Source organism: Siniperca chuatsi, linkage group LG5, assembly GCF_020085105.1.
Source record: "Siniperca chuatsi isolate FFG_IHB_CAS linkage group LG5, ASM2008510v1, whole genome shotgun sequence".
In the NCBI taxonomy this organism is placed as follows: domain Eukaryota; kingdom Metazoa; phylum Chordata; class Actinopteri; order Centrarchiformes; family Sinipercidae; genus Siniperca; species Siniperca chuatsi.
In genome coordinates, this window is record NC_058046.1 from 27,789,110 (window position 1) to 27,811,434 (window position 22,325).

A 22,325-nucleotide genomic window follows, 5' to 3' on the forward strand; every position below is an offset into this window, starting at 1 on the left:
ACAACCTCTAAGTTAATTAACATATGTTTTCTGTTTTCCAAACAGATGACGTAGAAATGGCCAGAGGTTTAGAGGAACTCTATGGTGACATAGATGCTTTGGAGCTCTACCCTGGTGTCCTGCTGGAGAAAGCACGTCCTAACGCCATATTTGGTGAGAGTATGGTGGAGATGGGTGCTCCCTTCTCCCTGAAAGGCCTGCTGGGAAACCCCATCTGCTCCCCTGAGTACTGGAAGCCCAGCACCTTTGGAGGAGAGACGGGCTTCAATATCGTCAAAACGTCCACTTTGAGGAGACTGGTGTGCCTCAACACCAAGTGGTGTCCATACGTGGACTTCCATGTTCCACGAAATGAGGAGGAAGCAAAACCAAGGAAACCATCTACTGAATTTTAATTAATATTCACCTGATCATCTGTGATTTCATTAATTAGTATTACTAAAGTTTTGTCATTATCCCATTCAGACCGGATTTATTGCTCGTGAAGGTGATTGTAATACTACATGTGCTAATTCAGTGGTTTCAATCCTGCCTGCACAGAATGACATACTGTGTATTTAAGCAGGTCTACCTTCTGAAAATACAGCTGACAAATCATTTAGTTTCTGAAGATCTGGTGAAATAAATTTATTCATTACTATTTAGCAAGAAAAGTCCTCTGGATCTCAGAAATGTATTTTAATTTGCTAATAGTTTAACTCAGTATATGACTATTTTGTTCTAATTTTCTTTTCAGAGTGGAGGTATTACATCACTATGTCTCCATGAAGACCAAATAACAAAAACACCTAAAATTACTGTACAATTTACCTGTGAATTCACTGTATTTTAAATTGCCAAAAAAGTAAGAAATAGCTGATGAAATATAAGAAATATTGATCTGCAGACAGTAATTTGTGTTGCATATTAGTAAAAACACATCTCATTCTGGTTAAAATCCCACAAATCTTTATAATCTGTACAAAAGACAATGTTGCAATTTGAAAATAAAAGTTACAAGTTGGCCACTGAGCAGCTCCACCGGGGCAGTTTGGAGATTACGTTTCTTGTTTCTTGGATTGCTAATAAATGTTAAACATTCATGAGCCCCCAATAGGTCAAAGTGTTCACTTAAGCTGTGAAATATCTCTACATCGACCAGATGGATTGGCACAATATTTTGTACAGATATTTGTGGCCGCCAGATGATTAATCCTACTGTCTATAGTGATTTTTCCTCTAGCACCACCATGAGGTTGACATTTGTATTTTTTTGTGAAATGTCTCAACAACTATTTCCATTATATTTATATATTATCCCCTGATTTTTCCTCTGGTGCCACCAGCAGGTAAAAGTTTTCACTTATCCTGAAAGATATTTTGTACAGACACTCATAGTTCCCAGATGACTTTTGTGATCCCCTGACTTTTCCTCTAGCGCCACCATGAGGTAGCTTTGGATTGATGGATTATACTTGCTTAACATCGGTATTTTAGCATGTTGACATTAACATTTATATATAGCAGTGCTGTGTCTACAGCTTCACAGAGCCGCTAGCATGGCTGTAGACTCTTAGTCTTGTTACGGTATGTGCAGCTGTTACATAAGTTTATGCACAATTTGAATTGGGAAAAACCTACAACCACAATACTAAATGGCTAAATGTGAGTTCTCAAACTGACTTACTGACAGGATGCAAAGGGGCGGTGTATCTGCTTGTACTGTATATGTGAGAAAGTAGTCACACACTACTGTGGTTTTGTTACTGTTAAAAGACAGACAGGGTTACTTCTGTGTTTCATATTTAAATTTTGTGGCTTTAGATTTGTCAGTAATGTGCTCTGGGTAGAGCATGACACCAGAACTGCTATGTCATAGGGGCACTCGTGCTGAACATGCTGTGCTGTCCTTCTGGTACAGTAAGGAACAACAGATAAAACCATTCCTTAAATCATGTGTAAGTTACATCAGTAACCATGCCATATAACTCTACGGTGAATTAATTATGGTTCAAACTGCAGGAATACGAAAATAAATTACATTGTAGGACCTTAGAATTTAATCCCTTTAGTCCCTTTGTTTCTGTAAACACACATCTAATTTGAATATATTTTTGTGAAGTTACCCCAACATTATACTGGGCTAGATACATTTTTACTGTGTGGTAAAATATTAATTGCATGTCTAACTGAAACGCGAATGTCTGTAATGGCAGAAAAGTATGGTTGTACTGACCTCTGTGGGTTACATTTTTAAGATTGTTGCATGTTTACCACCGTGGTCGCTGCACTGGTTCACTTTGCAGTGATGCAGCAGTACATCACTTTGGGTATGAGCATTTCAGCTGATAGCTGGCAACAAAAACAAGTTTTTCAGCCTGTGTTCCTAGGCCTTTTTCACAGAAGACATTTTAACGTGTCACAGTAAGATCAGCACAGGTGTAAATAATAAATCAATGATGACTGAATTATGTTAATGTTATTAGTAACACCTGTGCTTTTCCTCCTCAAAGAGTGACTCAAAACTATTGACTACACAAATTACATACTATAGAGAATCAATGGTCAAAACATCTGGCAGTTGCTATTTGAACTAGACAGGTTGGAAGAATTGAGACCTGATTTAATCCATTGTCACAGAACAAGACCGGAAAATTACACTTTAAGTATAAAAGTATCTCCTGAAATTCAACTATGAATGGTGTCGACTTGCAAAACAACAGTGAGCTGGCAAGAAATTTTGGACTTTGGGGGCTGTCATGGATTCAGCCTCCACGTAACTCATGTTTTAAACTTTTTCATCCCATTCATCACGTATTTCCCATCAACCCCCTCAGTCTAATTACCTGCTCACCTGCCCTTCCCCTTCACCAGATCGTCTGTTGCGTTCTCTCCTTGGCATTCTGGTCCTTTTGAATTTGTTTGCTTCGCTGACTGCCAACCTGTTGTCGAACCTGTTTATGTCTACTGCCTCGCATCTTACCTGCCTTGTCCTGCTTTTCCTGAGTCCACACCATTGAACCAGAACTGTTACAGGGGAACTTTTGGTGCTGTAAAAATCAGGGAGTGTAACTTTAACCCTAACAACCAACATTAAAAGCAACATTTCACCTAGGGCCTCAAAAACTGGCCCTGGACCCAAACTGGGCAAAAGATGTGGTGAGGCCACTTTGCTTGAAACACTATACAAATTGCACTTGTAGAAGGAAGGAAAACTTTGATACCTCCCAGTTTTATTGTTATATATCCTAATATAAAAATAGTTTAAGACTACACCATGTAAGTGTTCCTGGTTGAGATAGACTGACTCCAAATCAATATTGTTGTTCCATCATAACTTATAAATTTGGGACACATGCAGATCGACCAACAGTTGTTTTCCTGAGAGCCATTATAAGTGATTTTTCAACAATAGACAGCATGTTTTTTTTCATGAATAATAGGAAAACACAATTTTTACTTTTATTGTTATTGTTATTGTATTTATTGTTTTGTGTGTACAATCTTTAATCTAAAAAGTTGATAAATGAAGTGCATCAAAAAAGTACAATATTTTCCACTGAAATGTATGTGGACTAGATGTATAAACTACCATACAATTTAAATACTCAAGTAAAGTAAAAACAAAACGAAAGTATAGTACTTGAGTAAATATACTTAGTTACTTTCCATCACCTTTGCCTAACCTACACCCTAGATTGCATTTAGGGTGAAAAATAAGGTTGTCAGAACTCATAAGATTAAGCACGTATGGATATCTGAACTGGGACCGGGTTTCCTATAACCTCACCTACTACACCAGGATCCTCCCTCCTTCACCTGAGGACTGTCCCTTGGCAGTGGGAACAAAGGTGAGACCTTTGTTGGCTTTTCTTCAGAGTTTCTTTAAAGGAACAACATTTTGTCATCTGATTGGTAGTGTTTCTGAGGCTGCTAGGCTACTTTGAATGTCTGGAACACTATTAAAATTGCACTATTAGAAGGCGGTTAAAACATAGCAATTATGATGTTATATAACCAAACGTCATTTAGAGTTTCCACACTATATTATGCAGAGGGTTATCCTGATTCAAACAGACCAACTCTAAATCCAAAACTAGAATTTAAACTGTAGCACCCGCACATCGAGAGACCCAGGTGTTTGCTGCGAGCCATGAGAGGTGAGTTCTTCTTCTAGCTTTTTTTATTTCTTTTTATGTGCAGCATTTGATGTTTATATTCACAGGTAATTAGAAAACATTATTGCTGTTCTTATTCAGGGTTTAGCATTGTGTCCATCTGGGTCCTCACCCTCCTGCTGTTGCTGAAGAGCTCATCATGTGCCGGTGACTCTGATGTTGGTAAGCAGGTTAACTTCTTTAACTTAACAAGTGCTTTAACTGTAACAGGTTTACTTTAGTTTGTAGTGTTTTGTAAGTGTTTTGATATGGAAAACTTTTATATTGTGAAGAAATATTAACTGTTCATATGTAATGAGGTGTAATGGTTTTTAAATTGTTTTTTCTCTTAATGTTAATGTTATAAATTAATGCTATAGATGCTATAAGTGTAAAAGCTACATTCTGATTGTCAGATAAACTGATTTAACCCAAACAAAATTCTTTCCCTATCCTTGACCAAAGTGCTTTTGTAGGCATAAACTAACCACAGACAGGAGTCTCGAGAATCCTGATTTCTGGTGTCCTGCGACCACCTCCTTGTAATTCCAGTGCTTTATCCAGGCAGCTATTATATTTTGGAAAACAATTTAGTAATGTAGAAAAGTAATTTCTAGGAGACAGGGTTGTATGTAACATATACAACAGACTTACTGTATAATAAATTAGATAAAATATGAAGAGAATAATCAAAGATCACAAAACAAATTTGATAAAAAGAATAATGTACAGTGGTGTGAAAAAGTGTTTTTTTTTGCATGTTTTTGTCACACTTAAATGTTTCAGATCATCAAACACATTTAAATGTTAGTCAAAGATAACACAAGTAAACACAAAATGCACTTTTTAAATGAAGGTTATTGTTATTAAGGGAAAACAAAATCCAAAACTACATGGCCCTGTGTGAAATAGTGATTGCCCCCTAAACCTAATAACTGGTTGGGCCACCCTTAGCAGCAACAACTGCAATCAAGCGTTTGTGATAACTTTTTTTACAGTGCTGTGGAGGAATTTTGGCCCACTCATCGTTGCACAATTGTTGTTTTCGAGCATGAACTTCCTTTTTAAGGTCATGCCACAGCAGCTCAATAGGATTCAGGTCAGGACTTTGACTAGGCCACTCCAAAGTCTTCATTTTGTTCTTCTTCAGCCATTCAGAGACCCCACAACAACATCCAAAGAACTGCAGGCCTCACTTGCCTCAGTTAGGGTCAGTGTTCATGACTCCACCATGGTTTTTGAATGGCTGAAGAAGAACAAATGAAGACTTTGGCGTGGTCTAGTCAAAGTCCTGACCTGAATCCTATTGAGATGTTGTTGCATGACCTTAAAAAGGAAGTTCATGCTCGAAAACAACAATTGTGCAACGATGAGTGGGCCAAAATTCCTCCACAGCACTGTTGACCTTAAAAAGGAAGTTCATGCTCAAAAACCCTCCAATGTGGCTGAATTACAACAATTCTGCAACGATGAGTGGGCTAAAATTCCTCCACAGCGCTGTAAAAGACTCATTGCAAGTTATTGCAAACACTTGATTGCAGTTGTTGCTGCTAAAAGTGGCCCAACCAGTTATTAGGTTTAGGAGGCAATCACTATTTCACACAGGGCCATGTAGGTTTGGATTTTGTTTTAAATTAATGCTATAGACGCTATAAGTGCAAAAGTGTTAAGTGTGTATGTTGTGTAAAACAGTTTCACATTTCAGTTTTCATTAATATTTTATGTAATCCCAAAATCCTAAAACTACACATTTAATAGCGTCATAATAGTTTAGTGATGTACGATCTACAGTGTCTACAAATATTATATTTATATTGACATCCTTGACATCTGATTGTAGCCTAGTTTACATTGATGTTGACAGGTATGAATTTGTAAAAAGTATTGAAGCTGGCCAATTTTCCTTTTCTTTATACTGAAATATAGAACAACATCAGAAGCAGTAAGCATGTGTGTGTTTGTTTTCTTCCAGGGATATCCTGGGGGAATAAAAGTAGCTTTGTATAGGATGGCAATGGAATAGAAATGCATAAATCAATTTATGCAAAACGTTGCAAAAAAAAAAAAAGCTTTAAGTAAATCATTCTGGGAGAAAATCTGAATGGTAAATTCTGCAATAAGTGAATAAATGTTCAATGTCTGTTTGACGAGAGTTGGGTCCCAGACTAGCTAGTATTTGAATCTGGCTCCTGGGCTTCCCTGGAGGAGAATCATGGTGTGAGAAGGGCTTGTCTGTCTGTATCAAACAATAATTAAAACAAATCAAGTATCAATGACACCAGTGATGGGAATTTTGTTTTACAACATGCATTTCATACACCTGTGGTGCTGGAGAAACTTTACTATATGGTACATGCACACAGATAAAGCTAATCTTTTTTCCTTGTTTGCAGTGAATCCCTGTTGCTATTACCCTTGTCAGAACTCAGGAGTCTGTGTGAGATTTGGTGCAGATCGCTATGAATGTGACTGCACCCGCACTGGCTTCTATGGGGAAAACTGCACTTTTCGTAAGTTCATTTATTTTTTACTGTTTGTGTAGTTGGCCTGAGTTGGCTATTTTTTTTTTTCAGGAGCACCAGTTCAAATCTTCCTAGATATCCAAGCTCCAAACACGCTGAATTTGATTTCTGGCAGAGAGTTAGATGAGAAGATGGATAAATATAAGGCTACAACTAGCAGCCGGTTAGCTTACTTTACCATGAACTGGAAACAGCTAGACTGGATCTGTCCAATGGTAACAAAATCAACCTAAAGCATATTTATTATATCTTGTTTGTTTAATTTGTATAAAGACTGAAAGCACAGAACCTGGCTAACTGTTTCCCCCTGTTTCCAGTCTATGTGCTAAGCTAAGCTATCCAGCTGCTGGCAGTAGCTTCATATTTACCGTACAGTCATTTAACTGTGCAAGAATGAGGGACTACACCGTCTGTGCAAGAAGAAACTCATTTCATCTGCTTATACTGTATCTTATTCTTTCAGTACACTACTCAAAGCTTGTGAGCATACTTGCAAGTTGAAAAGTAGACTATTTGTTAAAGTGAAGGTCTTGCCTTGTACAATGATGGAGAAAGGAAACTTGGATCCACTGCTGGCGCCAAGCCTGGGAAGGCTAGCAAGTAGCTGGCTTGGGGCCATACAACGGGGCCACCTTGGCTACCCATAGGGTTCAGACATCAAACCCCCTTTTTTCGTTATATAAAAACTTTCCTTAAATCTTAATTGGAATTGTTTTAAATCTTTGTCCATAGCGGAGGTCTGGACCAGAGTTGGTCTCATGCTGAAACCCAACCCCAGCATCATTCACTTCTTCCTCACCCACTTCCACTGGTTCTGGGACCTCGTCAATAACTCTTTCTTGCGAGACACAATGATGAAACTGGTGCTCACAGGTAGGCAGTCAATTGCCATTTAACACTGTAGGAGGGAAATAAGCTTCAAAAAAGACCAAAAAAGAGGATAAATCAAGATGACCTACTTCACAACATAATATCTGATGTCATGATTTCTATATATACACAGTATAGGTATCTGTACTGACCTATTGTCAAGAGTTTTGGTCATATCCATCTCGATGGGTACTTTAGACAAGGTATGGTGGGGTATGTGGTAATATTTGTGTTACATAAGAAGCAGGGTTTCGTAAGGAAACAAATCATACCTATCATTTGTCATACCTACAGATACAAAAACAGACTTCTGATGGAGTTTTTCTCATTTGAAATGCAGCTGTTCTGATGTTTTCAAAGTTTATTATCTGTTTATGCAAGATGACCACATTTCAATCAAGTTGAAATGCTGGATAAAAGCTAATTTACTAACACAATTGGTTAGGTGTCATGAAATGGCTTTAGATTCATGTAGTACTGAGAGGATCAGTTAATCAATTAATCAATTAATTGATTAGTTGATAATCAATTAACTTTTTTATGTGATTTATGAAGCAAAAATTCTAAAGATTTGCTGGTGTCTCCTCCTCCTACAATGGGAGGATTTTCTGCTTGTCTGTGTTTTATAGTAAATTGAATGTCTTTGGGTTTTGGACTGTTGGTTGGACAAAACGGATATTGTGATAGGCATTTTTTAAACATATATTTTTAGAGATTTGATAGACTGAATGATTAAACAATTAATGTAATAATAAAAATAACAACTCCTCCTCCTTGAACCGCCACCTTAACGTGGTGGAGGGGTTTGAGTACCCGAATGACCCTGGGAGCTATGTTGTCTGGGGCTTTATGCCCCTGGTAGGGTCACCCATGGCAAACAGGTCCAGGGCGACGGGTCAGACTAAGAGCGGTTCAGAAGCCCCTTATGAATTGTCAACCAAGGCCAGTTACGTCGCCCGGATTGGCGCTACCGGGGCCCCACCCTGGAGCCAGGCCTGGGGTGGGTGCTCGACGGCGCGGCGCCTGGTGGCGGGCCTTTCCCCACGGGGCCCGGCCGGGCACAGCCCGAAGGAGCGGCGTGGGGCCGTCCTCCCGTGGACCCACCACCCGCAGGAGGATCCGTAAGGGGCGGTGCAGAGAGATCTGGGCGGCAGTCGAAGGCAGGGGCCGGCGACCAGATCTCCGGACACAGAAACTGGCTCTAGGGACATGGAATGTCACTTCGCTGGGGAAGGAGCCTGAGCTTGTGCGGGAGGTTGAGCGTTACCGGCTAGATATAGTCAGCCTCGCCTCCACGCACAGCCTGGGCTCTGGAACCCGTCTCCTCGAGAGGGCTGGGCGCTCCATTTCTCTGGCGTTGCCTGCGGGAGAGGCGGCGGGCTGGTGTGGGCCTGCTCATAGCCCCACAGCTCAGCCGTCACGTGTTGGAGTTTACCCGGTGAGCGAGAGGGTCGCGTCCCTCCGCCTTCGGGTGGGGACAGGTCTCTCACTGTTGTGGCAGCCTATGGGCGAGCGGCAGTGCAGAGTACCAGGCCTTCTTGGGGTCCCTGGGAGGGTACTAGACAGTGCACCGCCCGGGGACTCCGTTGTTCTACTGGGGACTTCAACGCCCACGTGGGCAGCGACAGTGCCACCTGGAGAGGGGTAATCGGAAGGAGCGGCCCCTGATCTGAACCCAAGTGGTGTCCAGTTGTTGGACTTCTGTGCTAGTTGCAGTTTGTCCATAACTAACACCATGTTCAAGCACAAGGGTGTCCATCAGTGCACGTGGCACCAGGACACCCTAGGCGGAGGTCGATGATCGACTTTGTTGTCGTATCATCTGACCTCCGGCCGCGTGTCTTGGACACTCGGGTGAAGAGAGAGGCGGAGCTGTCAACCGATCACCACCTGGTGGTGAGTTGGATCCGCTGGCAGGGGAGGAAGCCGGACAGACTTGGCAGGCCCAAGCGTATCGTGAGGGTCTGCTGGGAGCGTCTGGCGGAGCCCGCTGTCAGCAGGGTCTACAACTCACACCTCCGGAGAGCTTCTCCCAGATCCCGGGGAGGCTGGGGACATTGAGTCCGAGTGGACCATGTTTTCCACCTCCATTGTCGATGCGGCGGCTCGTAGCTGTGGTCGCAAGGTTTCTGGTGCCTGTCGCGGCGGCAATCCCGAACCCGGTGGTGGGCGCGGAAGTAAGGGATGCCGTCAGGCTGAAGAAGGAGTCCTATCGGGCCTTGTTGGCTCGTGGGACTCCCGAGGCAGCTGACAGGTACCGGCAGGCTAAGCGTGCTGCAGCCCGTGCGGTCACAGAGGCAAAAACTCAGGATTGGGAGAGGTTCGGAGGCCATGGAGGAGGACTATCGGTCGGCCTCAAAGAAATTCTGGCAAACCGTCCGGCGGCTCAGGAGGGGAAGCAGTGCTTCACCAACACCGTGTCTGGTGCGGGTGGAGAGCTGTTGACCTCGACTGGGGATGTTGTCGGACGGTGGAAGGAATACTTTGAGGATCTCCTCAATCCCGCTGTCACGTCTTCCGAAGAGGAAGCGGAGGCTGGGGACCGGAGGCGGACTCATCCATCACCCTGGCGAAGTCACTGAGGTTGTTGGCAAGCTCCTTGGTGGCAAGGCTTCAGGGGTGGATGAGATCCGTCCTGAGTATCTTAAGTCTCTGGATGTTGTGGGACTGTCTTGGCTGACACGTCTCTGCAACATCGCGTGGTGATCTGGGACAGTGCCTCTGGACTGGCAGACCGGGGTGGTGGTCCCTCTGTATAAGAAGGGGACCGGAGGGTGTGTTCCAACCACAGAGGATCACACTTCTCAGCCTCCCGGTAAGGTCTACTCCAGGGTACTGGAGAGGAGAATTCGATCCGATAGTCGAACCTCGGATTCAGGAGGAGCAGAGTGGTTTCGTCCCGGTCGTGGAACACTGGACCAGCTCTATACTCTCCATCGGGTGCTCGAGGGTTCATGGAGTTTGCCCAACCAGTCCACATGTGCTTTGTGGATCTGGAGAAGGCATTCGACCGTGTGCCCCGGGCGCTTTGTGGGGAGTGCTCTGGGAGTATGGGGTCCGGGGCCCTTTGCTAAGGGCTGTCCGGTCCCTGTATAACGGAGCAGGAGCTGTGTTCGCATTGCCGGCAGTAAGTCAGACCTGTTCCCGGTGCATGTTGGACTCCGCCAGGGCTGCCCTTTGTCACCGGTTCTGTTCATAATTTATATGGACAGAATTTCTAGGCGCAGTCAGGGGCCGGAGGGTGTCGGTTTGGGAACCACAGGATCTCATCTCTGCTGTTTGCAGATGATGTCGTTCTGATGGCTTCTTCAAACCAGGACCTGCAGCATGCACTGGGACGGTTTGCAGCCGAGTGTGAAGCAGCTGGGATGAGAATCAGCTCTTCCAAATCTGAGGCCATGGTTCTTGACCGGAAAAAGGTGGTTTGCTCTCTTCGGGTAGGTGGGGAGTCCTTGCCTCAAGTGGAGGAGTTCAAGTATCTCGGGGTCTTGTTCACGAGTGAGGGACGGATGGGCGTGAGATTGACAGGCGGATCGGTGCAGCGTCTGCAGTGATGCGGGCGCTGTATCGGACCGTTGTGGTGAAGAAGGAGCTGAGTCGAAAGACAAAGCTCTCGATTTACCGGTCAATCTACGCTCCTGCCCTCACCTATGGTCATGAGCTCTGGGTAGTGACCAAAGGACAAGATCACGGATACAAGCGGCCGAAATGGGCTTCCTCCGCCCGAGTGGCTGGGCGCTCCCTTAGAGATAGGGTGAGGAGCTCAGTCACGGGGAGCTCGGAGTAGAGCCGCTGCTCCTCCACGTCGAGAGGAGTCAGCTGAGGTGGCTAGGGCATCTGATCCGGATGCCTCCTGGGCGCTCCCTCGGGAGGTGTTCTGGGCATGTCCCACCGGGGCGGCCCCGGGAAGACCCAGGACACGCTGGAGGGACTATGTCTCTCGGCTGGCCTGGGAACGCCTCGGGATCCCCCCGGAGGAGCTGGAGGAAGTGTCTGGAGCGAAGGAAGTCTGGGAGTCCCTGCTTAGACTGCTGCCCCCGCGACCCGGCCCCGGATAAGCGGAAGAAAATGGATGGATGGATGGATAAAAATAACAAATAGATTAATCAATAATGGAAATTATTGTAAACTCAGGTCTAGAGCCATGTGACAATTTAGAATTATATATTAATAATTAGTAATAGTAATTAATATTTATATATCTTATATTCCACACTTATGAAAATTAATATATTACATTTATTCACTCAATATCGACAGAGGTATGCAGTTAATACGATGCTGTACTGTGATTTTATCATTCAAAAGTCAGAACCAACCTTATTCCAAGCCCTCCGACCTACAACACCAAGTATGGATATCTGAACTGGGAATCATACTACAACCTCACTTATTACACCAGGATCCTGCCTCCTGTACCTGAAGACTGTCCTTTGCCCATGGGAACTAAAGGTTGAAATTGGACCTACACACAACTACATACAGACAAGTATACCCTCTATATTGTATGTCAGTGATTCCCAATCAGGGGTACTTACCCCGGGGGGTACTTCTACATTTGCCAGGACCTACGTAGATAGATTGTGGAGTAGCTCAACTAATTTGAAAACATAGAAATTACATTTTGATTTAAAAATATATTTGAGTCTGCTGTAACACTACATGTTGCAATTGAGAGTGCATTAAAATCAAGTAGCAAGTGAAGAGAGTCTAAACAGTTTGCTAAAAGTAATTGATAAATGGTTGAAATAGATGTAGATACAGGTAACGAATTAACAATTCAAATTGTTAGATAAAAGTGGCGGATAAACAGTTCAGATAGCTAAACAGTTAAAAATGTTAGCAAGCCTAATATTGGATAAATGGTTAAATAGCTAAAAAATAATGGTGAAATAGTCAGCTAAAAGTAAATTGTTGAAATAGATAGCTAAAGGTAATCGATAAATAGTTGAAATGGTAGCTAAAAGCAATTGATAAATATTTTAAATGTTAACTAAAAGTAATGCTAAATGGTTGAAATAGTTAGCAAAAAGTGATAAAAGTTGAAATGTTAGCTAAATTGGATAATTAGTTGAAATGTTAGCTAAAAATAAGTGACAAATGTTGTTGAAATAGTTAGCAAAAAATAACAAATAAATGGTTTAAACGACCAAATTCTGCCACTCCAAGTGATAGTAGTAGGAATACAAACTTGACCAAACAAACCAAAGTGTTGATAGTTCAATTGTATGAATCATGAGTTCATCTGACAGGGCTGTCGACGTACATCAGACAAAAAAAGTTGTGAACCACTGTTGTAGGTAATTTAACTGTATTGTTAAATATCTGTCCACAGGCAAACCTCTTCTTCCTGATCCCAAATTGTTGGCTGAGCGTTTCTTTAAGAGAACCAGATTTCGTCCAGAACCTCAGGGAACGAATCTGATGTTTGCTTTCATGGCCCAGCACTTCACTCACCAGTTTTTCAAGACAAACCATGAAGTCGGAAGGGGCTTCACCAAGGCTTTGGGACATGGGGTGAGACACACTGACATTCTTCCTCACACGTAAAAGACAAAACACTGTGAACACGCAAACAAATTCCAATTTTCACAGGGCCAGAAAGCGCAGAAAAACTGCGTGCACAGGAGCTAATTTTAACACCCCAAACCAGTGCATCACACCCACAAAATGTGTTGCATGAAAAAGGCAAAGCACTCTTACACAGTTTTATACTAAAATAAGAGACTGGGTTGTGGCGCAAACTAGTGATTGGCACCTGGACTTTTTCTTCCCCTGTCAGAGAGACTACCAGAATCAGTTGTGTCAAGAGCTGGTAAAACAGGAGAAGATTGGACAAAACTGACGTTTTTTTGGGGCTTTTTGAACTCTTATTTTGCTCTTTCTTTTGGAGAGCAGGACAAGCACCAATAAGGTGACCTTTTTCAAGGCAACGGAAACATTCAGGACTTTCCGAGCAAACAGGATTAGTGCAGTGTGAACTTTTGAGTGACAATTGAGGGTTTTTTGGAACCAGCAGACAGCTATTTTCACGGTGCACAGAAGGAAAACAACTCAGTGGGTCAGAACAAATTCATTAGTGAGCACAGCAGCTTTGTTTTGAAATCTGAAGAAAGAGTCCACTTTCTCTACATTTTAATATGCAACACTTTAACTCTTCCAACCAAATCATTTCACAACATTCACACAGCAGCAGGAGGTTGCTTGTCTGAAAAAGTAAACATGGGTCATTTTGTGCTTTTGAACAAACAACTAATACTGTTTTATCCTGAGGAGGACAGTCTGTATTTAACCAATCTGTTGAGAATAAAGAATAAAAGACATGTAACCACAAATCTCTTTCCTACTTTGATTGCAAATTAGAGGTGGTAGAATGAGGCTACACTGGCACCAGTTTGTCTTGCATTATTTCCTTTACTTCAAACTTTTTAATTGCACAAAGGTTCTGATATTTGGCAGTCCAGCATTTTGGCAGTTTATAGTTGATGTGCATGTAAGTGATGCTGCTGTTACATGCTACAGTGTTTGTGTTAATAAAGGCTTGTTTATTTTCAAAAATGCCTTACTTTCCTTGTAGAGACAATGAATTGATTTTCGCTCTTTTCTTCTTTTAGGTAGATGCTGGACATATCTATGGAGACAACCTCATGCGACAGCTTCAACTCCGACTTCACAAAGATGGAAAGCTGAAATATCAGGTGTTAAACCAACGCTTACATTTTCTGTATAATTTTAGCATTCTGATGAAATGGACATCCATGACAAGAGCAGTATAAGCATCAGAGGTTAAAGAGTGAGGTCAGATTATACAGTACTTACATTATCCTGCTAATTGACTAACTCCATTTTTAGTTGGAAAAATGAATAAGATAATGGATGTAGTCATATTATCAGACATGAGGTACTTAAATTTGTCTCCTGAACTTTCTGGAAAATCTCACAATATTGAAGGTACCCTGTGGAGTTTTTGATTACTAGTAGTGCACAGAGCAATGTAAATGCACATGCAAAAATGGTATGTTTTAATTTTACAAGCATGGGACTGGGACTTCATGTTACTATTTTATGAAATGAGTCACAAGAAAGAAAGCAGACTCAGATACAGAAGCAGGATTTTGGATTCACTTAATCTTGCAAATCGAGTTAACTCGTTCCTCTCTAAGAGTCAACTCGTTCACAAATCTAACATCACTACATCTGAGGAAATGCAGTGAATGATTCAAGAATATGCTTTCTGTCCTAATCTAAGCAAAACCTTTAAAATACTTTGCTTACACGTGTTTTTGTTTGTTCACAGTTAATTAAAGGTGAGATGTACCCCCCTACAGTATCTGAGGTTCCTGTGCAAATGGTGTATCCTGAAGGTTTCCCTCCAGAGCAGTGTCTAGTCATTGGTCATGAGTTGTTTGGCATCCTGCCGGGTCTCACCATGTATGCCACCATATGGCTCAGGGAGCATAACAGAGTCTGTGACATCCTGAAGGCAGAGCATCCCACCTGGGATGATGAGCAGCTTTTTCAGACTGCCAGACTCATCATCATTGGTGAGTTTAGTTTGACATCAACTGACAAGATCGATGACCACAACCAGATGTGAAAAAACAAGCTTTTCTATTTATTTCTATCCCTCAGGGGAGACAATCCGCATTATAATCGAAGAGTACGTGCAGCAGCTGAGTGGATACCTGCTAAAGCTGAAGTTCGATCCCTCCCTGCTCTTCAATGCGCGCTTCCAGTACAGCAACCGCATCGCTCTTGAGTTCAGCCACCTCTACCACTGGCACCCGCTGATGCCTGACAGCTTTTTAATCGATGGACATGATGTCCCGTATTCTCAGTTTATTTACAACACCTCCCTCCTCATGCACTACGGGGTGGAGAAACTGGTGGATTCCTTCTCTCGACAGCCTGCGGGTCAGGTAGGGCTACAAGTGTAGATACAAGATTGAGTCTGTAGGTTTTTTTGTAAAGTTTAGCTGCTCTTACGAAGGACATGACCAGCTGTGGTTGGCCATTGTGTTAAAACATTTTTACATTGCTATCCTGACATAACTACTCATGTTTTATGTTATCTTAAGATATCAAACCATTTTCATACAATCGAGACTTGCTTGTCTTATTATTCCCTATGGTTTCACTTTTATTTAGGGTAGGCTGGCTAAGAATATGAGATCTTTTACAGGAACACCTTTTTTACAGGTGTACTGAAAAACTAAACTGAAAAATTACTGTAAAAACAGTAGACACAAAAAACAAACAAGAAAAGAGCATGCAGGCCTTACAGTATGGGGCGACTTGATGATGATGATCTTAACATTGAGCATTTTCATTTTTAGATGGCTTTGCGGATTATTCTATGAGAGCTCCCCAAGTGTGTTAAGTGTAAAAAGCAATCTTTTGTAAATTAGTTCTAATATGGGGTCCCTGAAGCTTTAGCTAATTATTGTAGCCATGAGAATTACACAAGTATAAAGTATTTATATTCTTTATTTTAATATTCTGTGAACCTCTCAGTATGAAGAAATGTTTGTTTGTTTAGATTTTGACAAGAGCATAACAGCATTTTTTTATTTGCATTAAGCACAGATTCAAGAGCAATAAGAGTATATTGCAGTGCATCAAAGCAGAGTTTTGATTTTTCAGTGGTTAATTAAACAAATTCAGCAATAAAAGTATAAAACAGTATCATCTGCATAAAGATGTATTTAATCACATAAAGAAGAGATAATATAGTTTATATAAAAGGTATTTGATAACCAACAGGAATTCAGACTGGAAGTCAAGGCTGCATTAGAAGTATTTGCTTTATGCACAATGAGTCAATGTGCAATCTCAAACAAATGGCCAGCGGCAACAAAATGTCTGTTGAAAGCTGAATAGATATAGTTTTGACTTAAAGGTGGGGTACTGGAGAAATCCAATACCATGAAAAATACCATGATATAGAGTAAACAACAACACATCAATTAATGTAACTACCATTAGCTAGGTTGTGGTTTAGCAAACTGTTGCTACAGTTGATGCTGCAAAGCTAACTTGCAGAGTATACGAGACGGTTTCCTACAGCCAGCAAACCAGCTCCAGACTGCTATAACTCACAACTCTCCTATTACTATAGCCAACATCACAACAACAGCATATCTTGGCAAACTTGGAAAGTAAGCTGAATGTCCATGGGCAAGTAATTTAACATTACCTGACACACAAATCATGGCAGTTGTTTTTAGCGCGCACAGTGAATGGACAGCTAGCGGACCATGAGGAGATATTTGACAAAAAGATGTGTATTTGATTAGAATCGCATACCCTACCTATAATGCTAATCAGTCATCAGAGCAAATTCAGGAAAATAGCCTTACAAATTTTAGTCCATTTGGGGTATAATAGTTTCCAGTTTATCACTGGGCATTGGTGTAACGTTTTTCTGTCTTTCAGATAGGTGGTGGCCACAATTCTCATGAAAACCTCCTCCCAGTCTCAGAAATGGTCATCAGAGAGTCTAGAGCAGCACGTGTGCGGCCCTTTAATGAGTACAGGAAGAAGTTTAATCTCAAACCATACACCTCTTTTTATGAATTTACTGGTAAGCAGGAATAATATTGTAATTATAACTTGCATCTGAAACTTTCTTGCTTTCTCCCCTTTTTTCTCTTTCACATGTATATAGCGTAATATGGCATTTGCACGTTTTTTCTTTACCAAAGTTTGATGTAAAGTGAATTCAGGTCATTCAAGTCATTGTTTTGCTTTTTCTGTAGTAACTTTGAAATCTCTGTGAGAATGTGGGTATACAGTAGCTCTTCACATCACTGGGAAAAAGTCATGAAATGAGCAAAAAATATGGAATTAAGTAAACTGTAACATCATTTTGTATCTGATACAACATTCGAAGAAATACATTATTTCGTAACAGAGTACTTAGATCGCTTTTTGTTACTACGTCAAATAACTGTATATGCTGATTTTTTTCATTTATTGATTGTATGGTTAGCAACCTCTAAGTTAATTAACATATGTTTTCTGTTTTCCAAACAGATGACGTAGAAATGGCCAGAGGTTTAGAGGAACTCTATGGTGACATAGATGCTTTGGAGTTCTACCCCGGCCTCCTGCTGGAGAAAGCACGTCCTAAAGCCATATTTGGTGAGAGTATGGTGGAGATGGGTGCTCCCTTCTCCCTGAAAGGCCTGCTGGGAAACCCCATCTGCTCCCCTGAGTACTGGAAGCCCAGCACCTTTGGGGGAGAGACGGGCTTCAATATCGTCAAGACGTCCACTTTGAGGAGACTGGTGTGCCTCAACACCAAGTGGTGTCCATACGTGGACTTCCATGTTCCACGAAATGAGGAGGAAGCAAAACCAAGGAAACCATCTACTGAATTTTAATTAATATTCACCTGATCATCTGTGATTTATTGCTCGTGAAGGTGATTGTAATACTACATGTGCTAATTCAGTGGTTTTAATCCTGCCTGCACAGAATGACATACTGTGTATTTAACCAGGTCTACCTTCTGAAAATACAGCTGACAAATCATTTAGTTTCTGAAGATCTGGTGAAATAAATTTATTCATTACCATTTAGCAAGAAAAGTCCTCTGGATCTCAGAAATTTATTTTAATTTACTAATAGCATAACTCAGTATATGACTATTTTGTTCTGTTTTTCTTTGTGGTTTTTCCTCTTCTTTTCAGAGTGGAGGTATTACATCACTATGTCTCCATGAAGACCAAATAACAAAAACACCTAAAATTACTGTACAATTTACCTGTGAATTCACTGTATTTTAAAGTGCCAAAAAAAAGAAGTAAGAAATAGCTGATGAAATATAAGAAATATTGATCTGCAGACAGTAATTTGTGTTGCATATTAGTAAAAACACATCTCATTCTGGTTAAAATCCCACATATCTTCATAATCTGTACGAAAGACAATGTTGCAATTTGAAAATAAAAGTTACAAGTTGGCCACTGAGCAGCTCCACCGGGGCAGTTTGGAGATTACGTTTCTTGCTCAAGGGCACATCTGCATGAGGGAGGGGTGCACATCCAACCAGTAGGATTCTGTACTGTGACAACAAGGACTCACTGGCTTCCCACCTGCTAACTTTAGCTAAGCCAGTTGAGTTGGTTGAAATGTCCAAAACAGACACACTGCTGCTGGGAATTGAAGCCAGGTCTCTGCAGCGGTGGATTACCTCGACACCACCGGGGCTTCAGTTGTATAAACACATGTTTGTGTCTGAGTGCTTTTTTCATACACAGTAAAAATAATAATCAAATGATGATGACTCAGAATGATGATCTGAGTTTGTATCACAACATATGTCAATCTATGTACAAAATAGTATTGGTATAATAGTGTGGCTCAATATCGGTTGGTTGGTCCACCACTTTGGTCCAGACTGAAAAATTTCTACAGCTATTAGATGGATTGCTAATAAATGTTAAACATTCATGAGCCCCCAATAGGTCAAAGTGTTCACTTAAGCTGTGAAATATCTCTACATCGACCAGATGGATTGGCACAATATTTTGTACAGATATTTGTGGCCCCCAGATGATTAATCCTACTGACTATAGTGATTTTTCCTCTAGCACCACCATGAGGTTGACATTTGTATTTTTTTGTGAAATGTCTCAACAACTATTTCAATTATATTTGTATATTATCCCCTGATTTTTCCTCTGGTGCCACCAGCAGGTAAAAGTTTTCACTTATCCTGAAAGATATTTTGTACAGACACTCATAGTTCCCAGATGACTTTTGTGATCCCCTGACTTTTCCTCTAGCGCCACCATGAGGTAGCTTTGGATTGATGGATTATACTTGCTTAACATCGGTATTTTAGCATGTTGACATTAACATTTATATATAGCAGTGCTGTGTCTACAGCTTCACAGAGCCGCTAGCATGGCTGTAGACTCTTAGTCTTGTTACGGTATGTGCAGCTGTTACATAAGTTTATGCACAATTTGAATTGGGAAAAACCTACAACCACAATACTAAATGGCTAAATGTGAGTTCTCAAACTGACTTACTGACAGGATGCAAAGGGCGGTGTATCTGCTTGTACTGTATATGTGAGAAAGTAGTCACACACTACTGTGGTTTTGTTACTGTTAAAAGACAGACAGGGTTACTTCTGTGTTTCATATTTAAATTTTGTGGCTTTAGATTTGTCAGTAATGTGCTCTGGGTAGAGCATGACACCAGAACTGCTATGTCATAGGGGCACTCATGCTGAACATGCTGTGCTGTCCTTCTGGTACAGTAAGGAACAACAGATAAAACCATTCCTTAAATCATGTGTAAGTTACATCAGTAACCATGCCATATAACTCTACGGTGAATTAATTATGGTTCAAACTGCAGGAATACGAAAATAAATTACATTGTAGGACCTTAGAATTTAATCCCTTTAGTCCCTTTGTTTCTGTAAACACACATCTAATTTGAATATATTTTTGTGAAGTTACCCCAACATTATACTGGGCTAGATACATTTTTACTGTGTGGTAAAATATTAATTGCATGTCTAACTGAAATGTCTGTAATGGCAGAAAAGTATGGTTGTACTGACCTCTGTGGGTTACATTTTTAAGATTGTTGCATGTTTACCACCGTGGTCGCTGCACTGGTTCACTTTGCAGTGATGCAGCAGTACATCACTTTGGGTATGAGCATTTCAGCTGATAGCTGGCAACAAAAACAAGTTTTTCAGCCTGTGTTCCTAGGCCTTTTTCACAGAAGACATTTTAACGTGTCACAGTAAGATCAGCACAGGTGTAAATAATAAATCAATGATGACTGAATTATGTTAATGTTATTAGTAACACCTGTGCTTTTCCTCCTCAAAGAGTGACTCAAAACTATTGACTACACAAATTACATACTATAGAGAATCAATGGTCAAAACATCTGGCAGTTGCTATTTGAACTAGACAGGTTGGAAGAATTGAGACCTGATTTAATCCATTGTCACAGAACAAGACCGGAAAATTACACTTTAAGTATAAAAGTATCTCCTGAAATTCAACTATGAATGGTGTCGACTTGCAAAACAACAGTGAGCTGGCAAGAAATTTTGGACTTTGGGGGCTGTCATGGATTCAGCCTCCACGTAACTCATGTTTTAAACTTTTTCATCCCATTCATCACGTATTTCCCATCAACCCCTCAGTCTAATTACCTGCTCACCTGCCCTTCCCCTTCACCAGATCGTCTGTTGCGTTCTCTCCTTGGCATTCTGGTCCTTTTGGATTTGTTTGCTTCGCTGACTGCCAACCTGTTGTCGAACCTGTTTATGTCTACTGCCTCGCATCTTACCTGCCTTGTCCTGCTTTTCCTGAGTCCACACCATTGAACCAGAACTGTTACAGGGGAACTTTTGGTGCTGTAAAAAATCAGGGAGTGTAACTTTAACCCTAACAACCAACATTAAAAGCAACATTTCACCTAGGGCCTCAAAAACTGGCCCTGGACCCAAACTGGGCAAAAGATGTGGTGAGGCCACTTTGCTCGAAACACTATACAAATTGCACTTGTAGAAGGAAGGAAAACTTTGATACCTCCCAGTTTTATTGTTATATATCCTAATATAAAAATAGTTTAAGACTACACCATGTAAGTGTTCCTGGTTGAGACAGACTGACTCCAAATCAATATTGTTGTTCCATCATAACTTATAAATTTGGGACACATGCAGATCGACCAACAGTTGTTTTCTTGAGAGCCATTATAAGTGATTTTTCAACAATAGACAGCATGTTTTTATTCATGAATAATAGGAAAACACAATTTTTACTTTTATTCCGAGCTTAGCATCATGTTCATTTGGGTGTTCACCCTCCTGTTGCTGCTGAACAGGTCTGAATGTGCTGGTGAATCTAGTATTAGTAAAAAAAAAGGAATGTACAACTTTACTGTAGTTTGAATTGTTTTGTTTTTCATTGACTTTTCATTCACAGCAGAATGTGATTAAGGGTATTTATGAAATCTCCCTTTTGAAGGAGCATGAAGTTTGACGCAAATTGCGGCAATTGGGTGGAAAGGCTTTTGAAGTACCTTAATTGAATTTCACATTCAACTGATGCATTAACATGTAATATTTAATGTTGTAACTGGTTGAGGTGAAGCTAATTATTTATATACTTCTGTGTTCTTTAATCTAACAAAAGAAGTAGAATTAGATGTTTTGTGTGCACAATCTTTAATCTGAAAAGTTGATAAATGAAGTGCAGCAAAAAAGTACAATATTTTCCACTGAAATGTATGTGGAGTAGATGTATAAACTAGCATACAATTTAAATACTCAAGTAAAGTAAAAACAAAACAAAAGTATAGTACTTGAGTAAATATACTTATATTTATATTATACTAATATAATATATCTGAACTGGGACCAGGTTTCCTATAACCTCACCTACTACACCAGGATCCTCCCTCCTTCACCTGAGGACTGTCCTTTGGCAATGGGAACAAAAGGTGAGACCTTTGACCTAAATGCAACTGTACACAGCACAACTACTGTATGTCCTAGTGAAAAATTATTACATGTTGTTAAAATGTCTCTTGCGTTTGCAAACCCACCTAATTGTTGGCTTTTCTTCAGAGTTTCTTTAAAGGAACAACATTTTGTCATCTGATTGGTAGTGTTTCTGAGGCTGCTAGGCTACTTTGAATGTCTGGAACACTATTAAAATTGCTCTATTAGAAGGCGGTTAAAATTTTGCAATTTTGATGTTATATAACCAAACGTCATTTAGGGTTTCCAGCCTACATTATGCAGAGAGTT

At 40.8% G+C, this 22,325-nt stretch overlaps 2 protein-coding genes across 5 annotated transcripts in view; both read left to right on the plus strand.

Annotated features, from left to right (window-relative positions):
• The window catches only part of LOC122876567 (prostaglandin G/H synthase 1-like), a 29,954-nt gene extending 11,502 nt beyond the window's left edge, over window positions 1–18,452 (plus strand). For 3 of the 4 annotated variants that reach the window (XM_044197067.1, XM_044197069.1, XM_044197070.1), the window contains one exon: window positions 46–1,011. In XM_044197067.1, the coding sequence (XP_044053002.1) occupies window positions 46–395 (350 nt within the window). In that variant the 3' untranslated portion in view covers window positions 396–1,011. Of the gene's footprint in view, window positions 1–45; window positions 1,012–18,229 lie in introns of those variants that run through there. The other variant, XR_006378093.1, reaches the window with a different exon arrangement.
• On the plus strand, window positions 3,822–18,231 carry LOC122876568 (prostaglandin G/H synthase 1-like). The gene is made up of 11 exons (XM_044197071.1): window positions 3,822–4,139; window positions 4,239–4,319; window positions 6,530–6,646; window positions 7,391–7,531; window positions 11,837–11,980; window positions 12,864–13,045; window positions 14,143–14,226; window positions 14,826–15,072; window positions 15,161–15,447; window positions 16,964–17,111; window positions 17,564–18,231. The coding sequence occupies exons 1-11, from the start codon at window positions 4,133–4,135 to the stop codon at window positions 17,911–17,913; spliced, it is 1,788 nt and encodes a 595-aa protein (XP_044053006.1). The 5' UTR covers window positions 3,822–4,132; the 3' UTR covers window positions 17,914–18,231.
• Window positions 18,453–22,325: the final 3,873 nt, after the last annotated feature.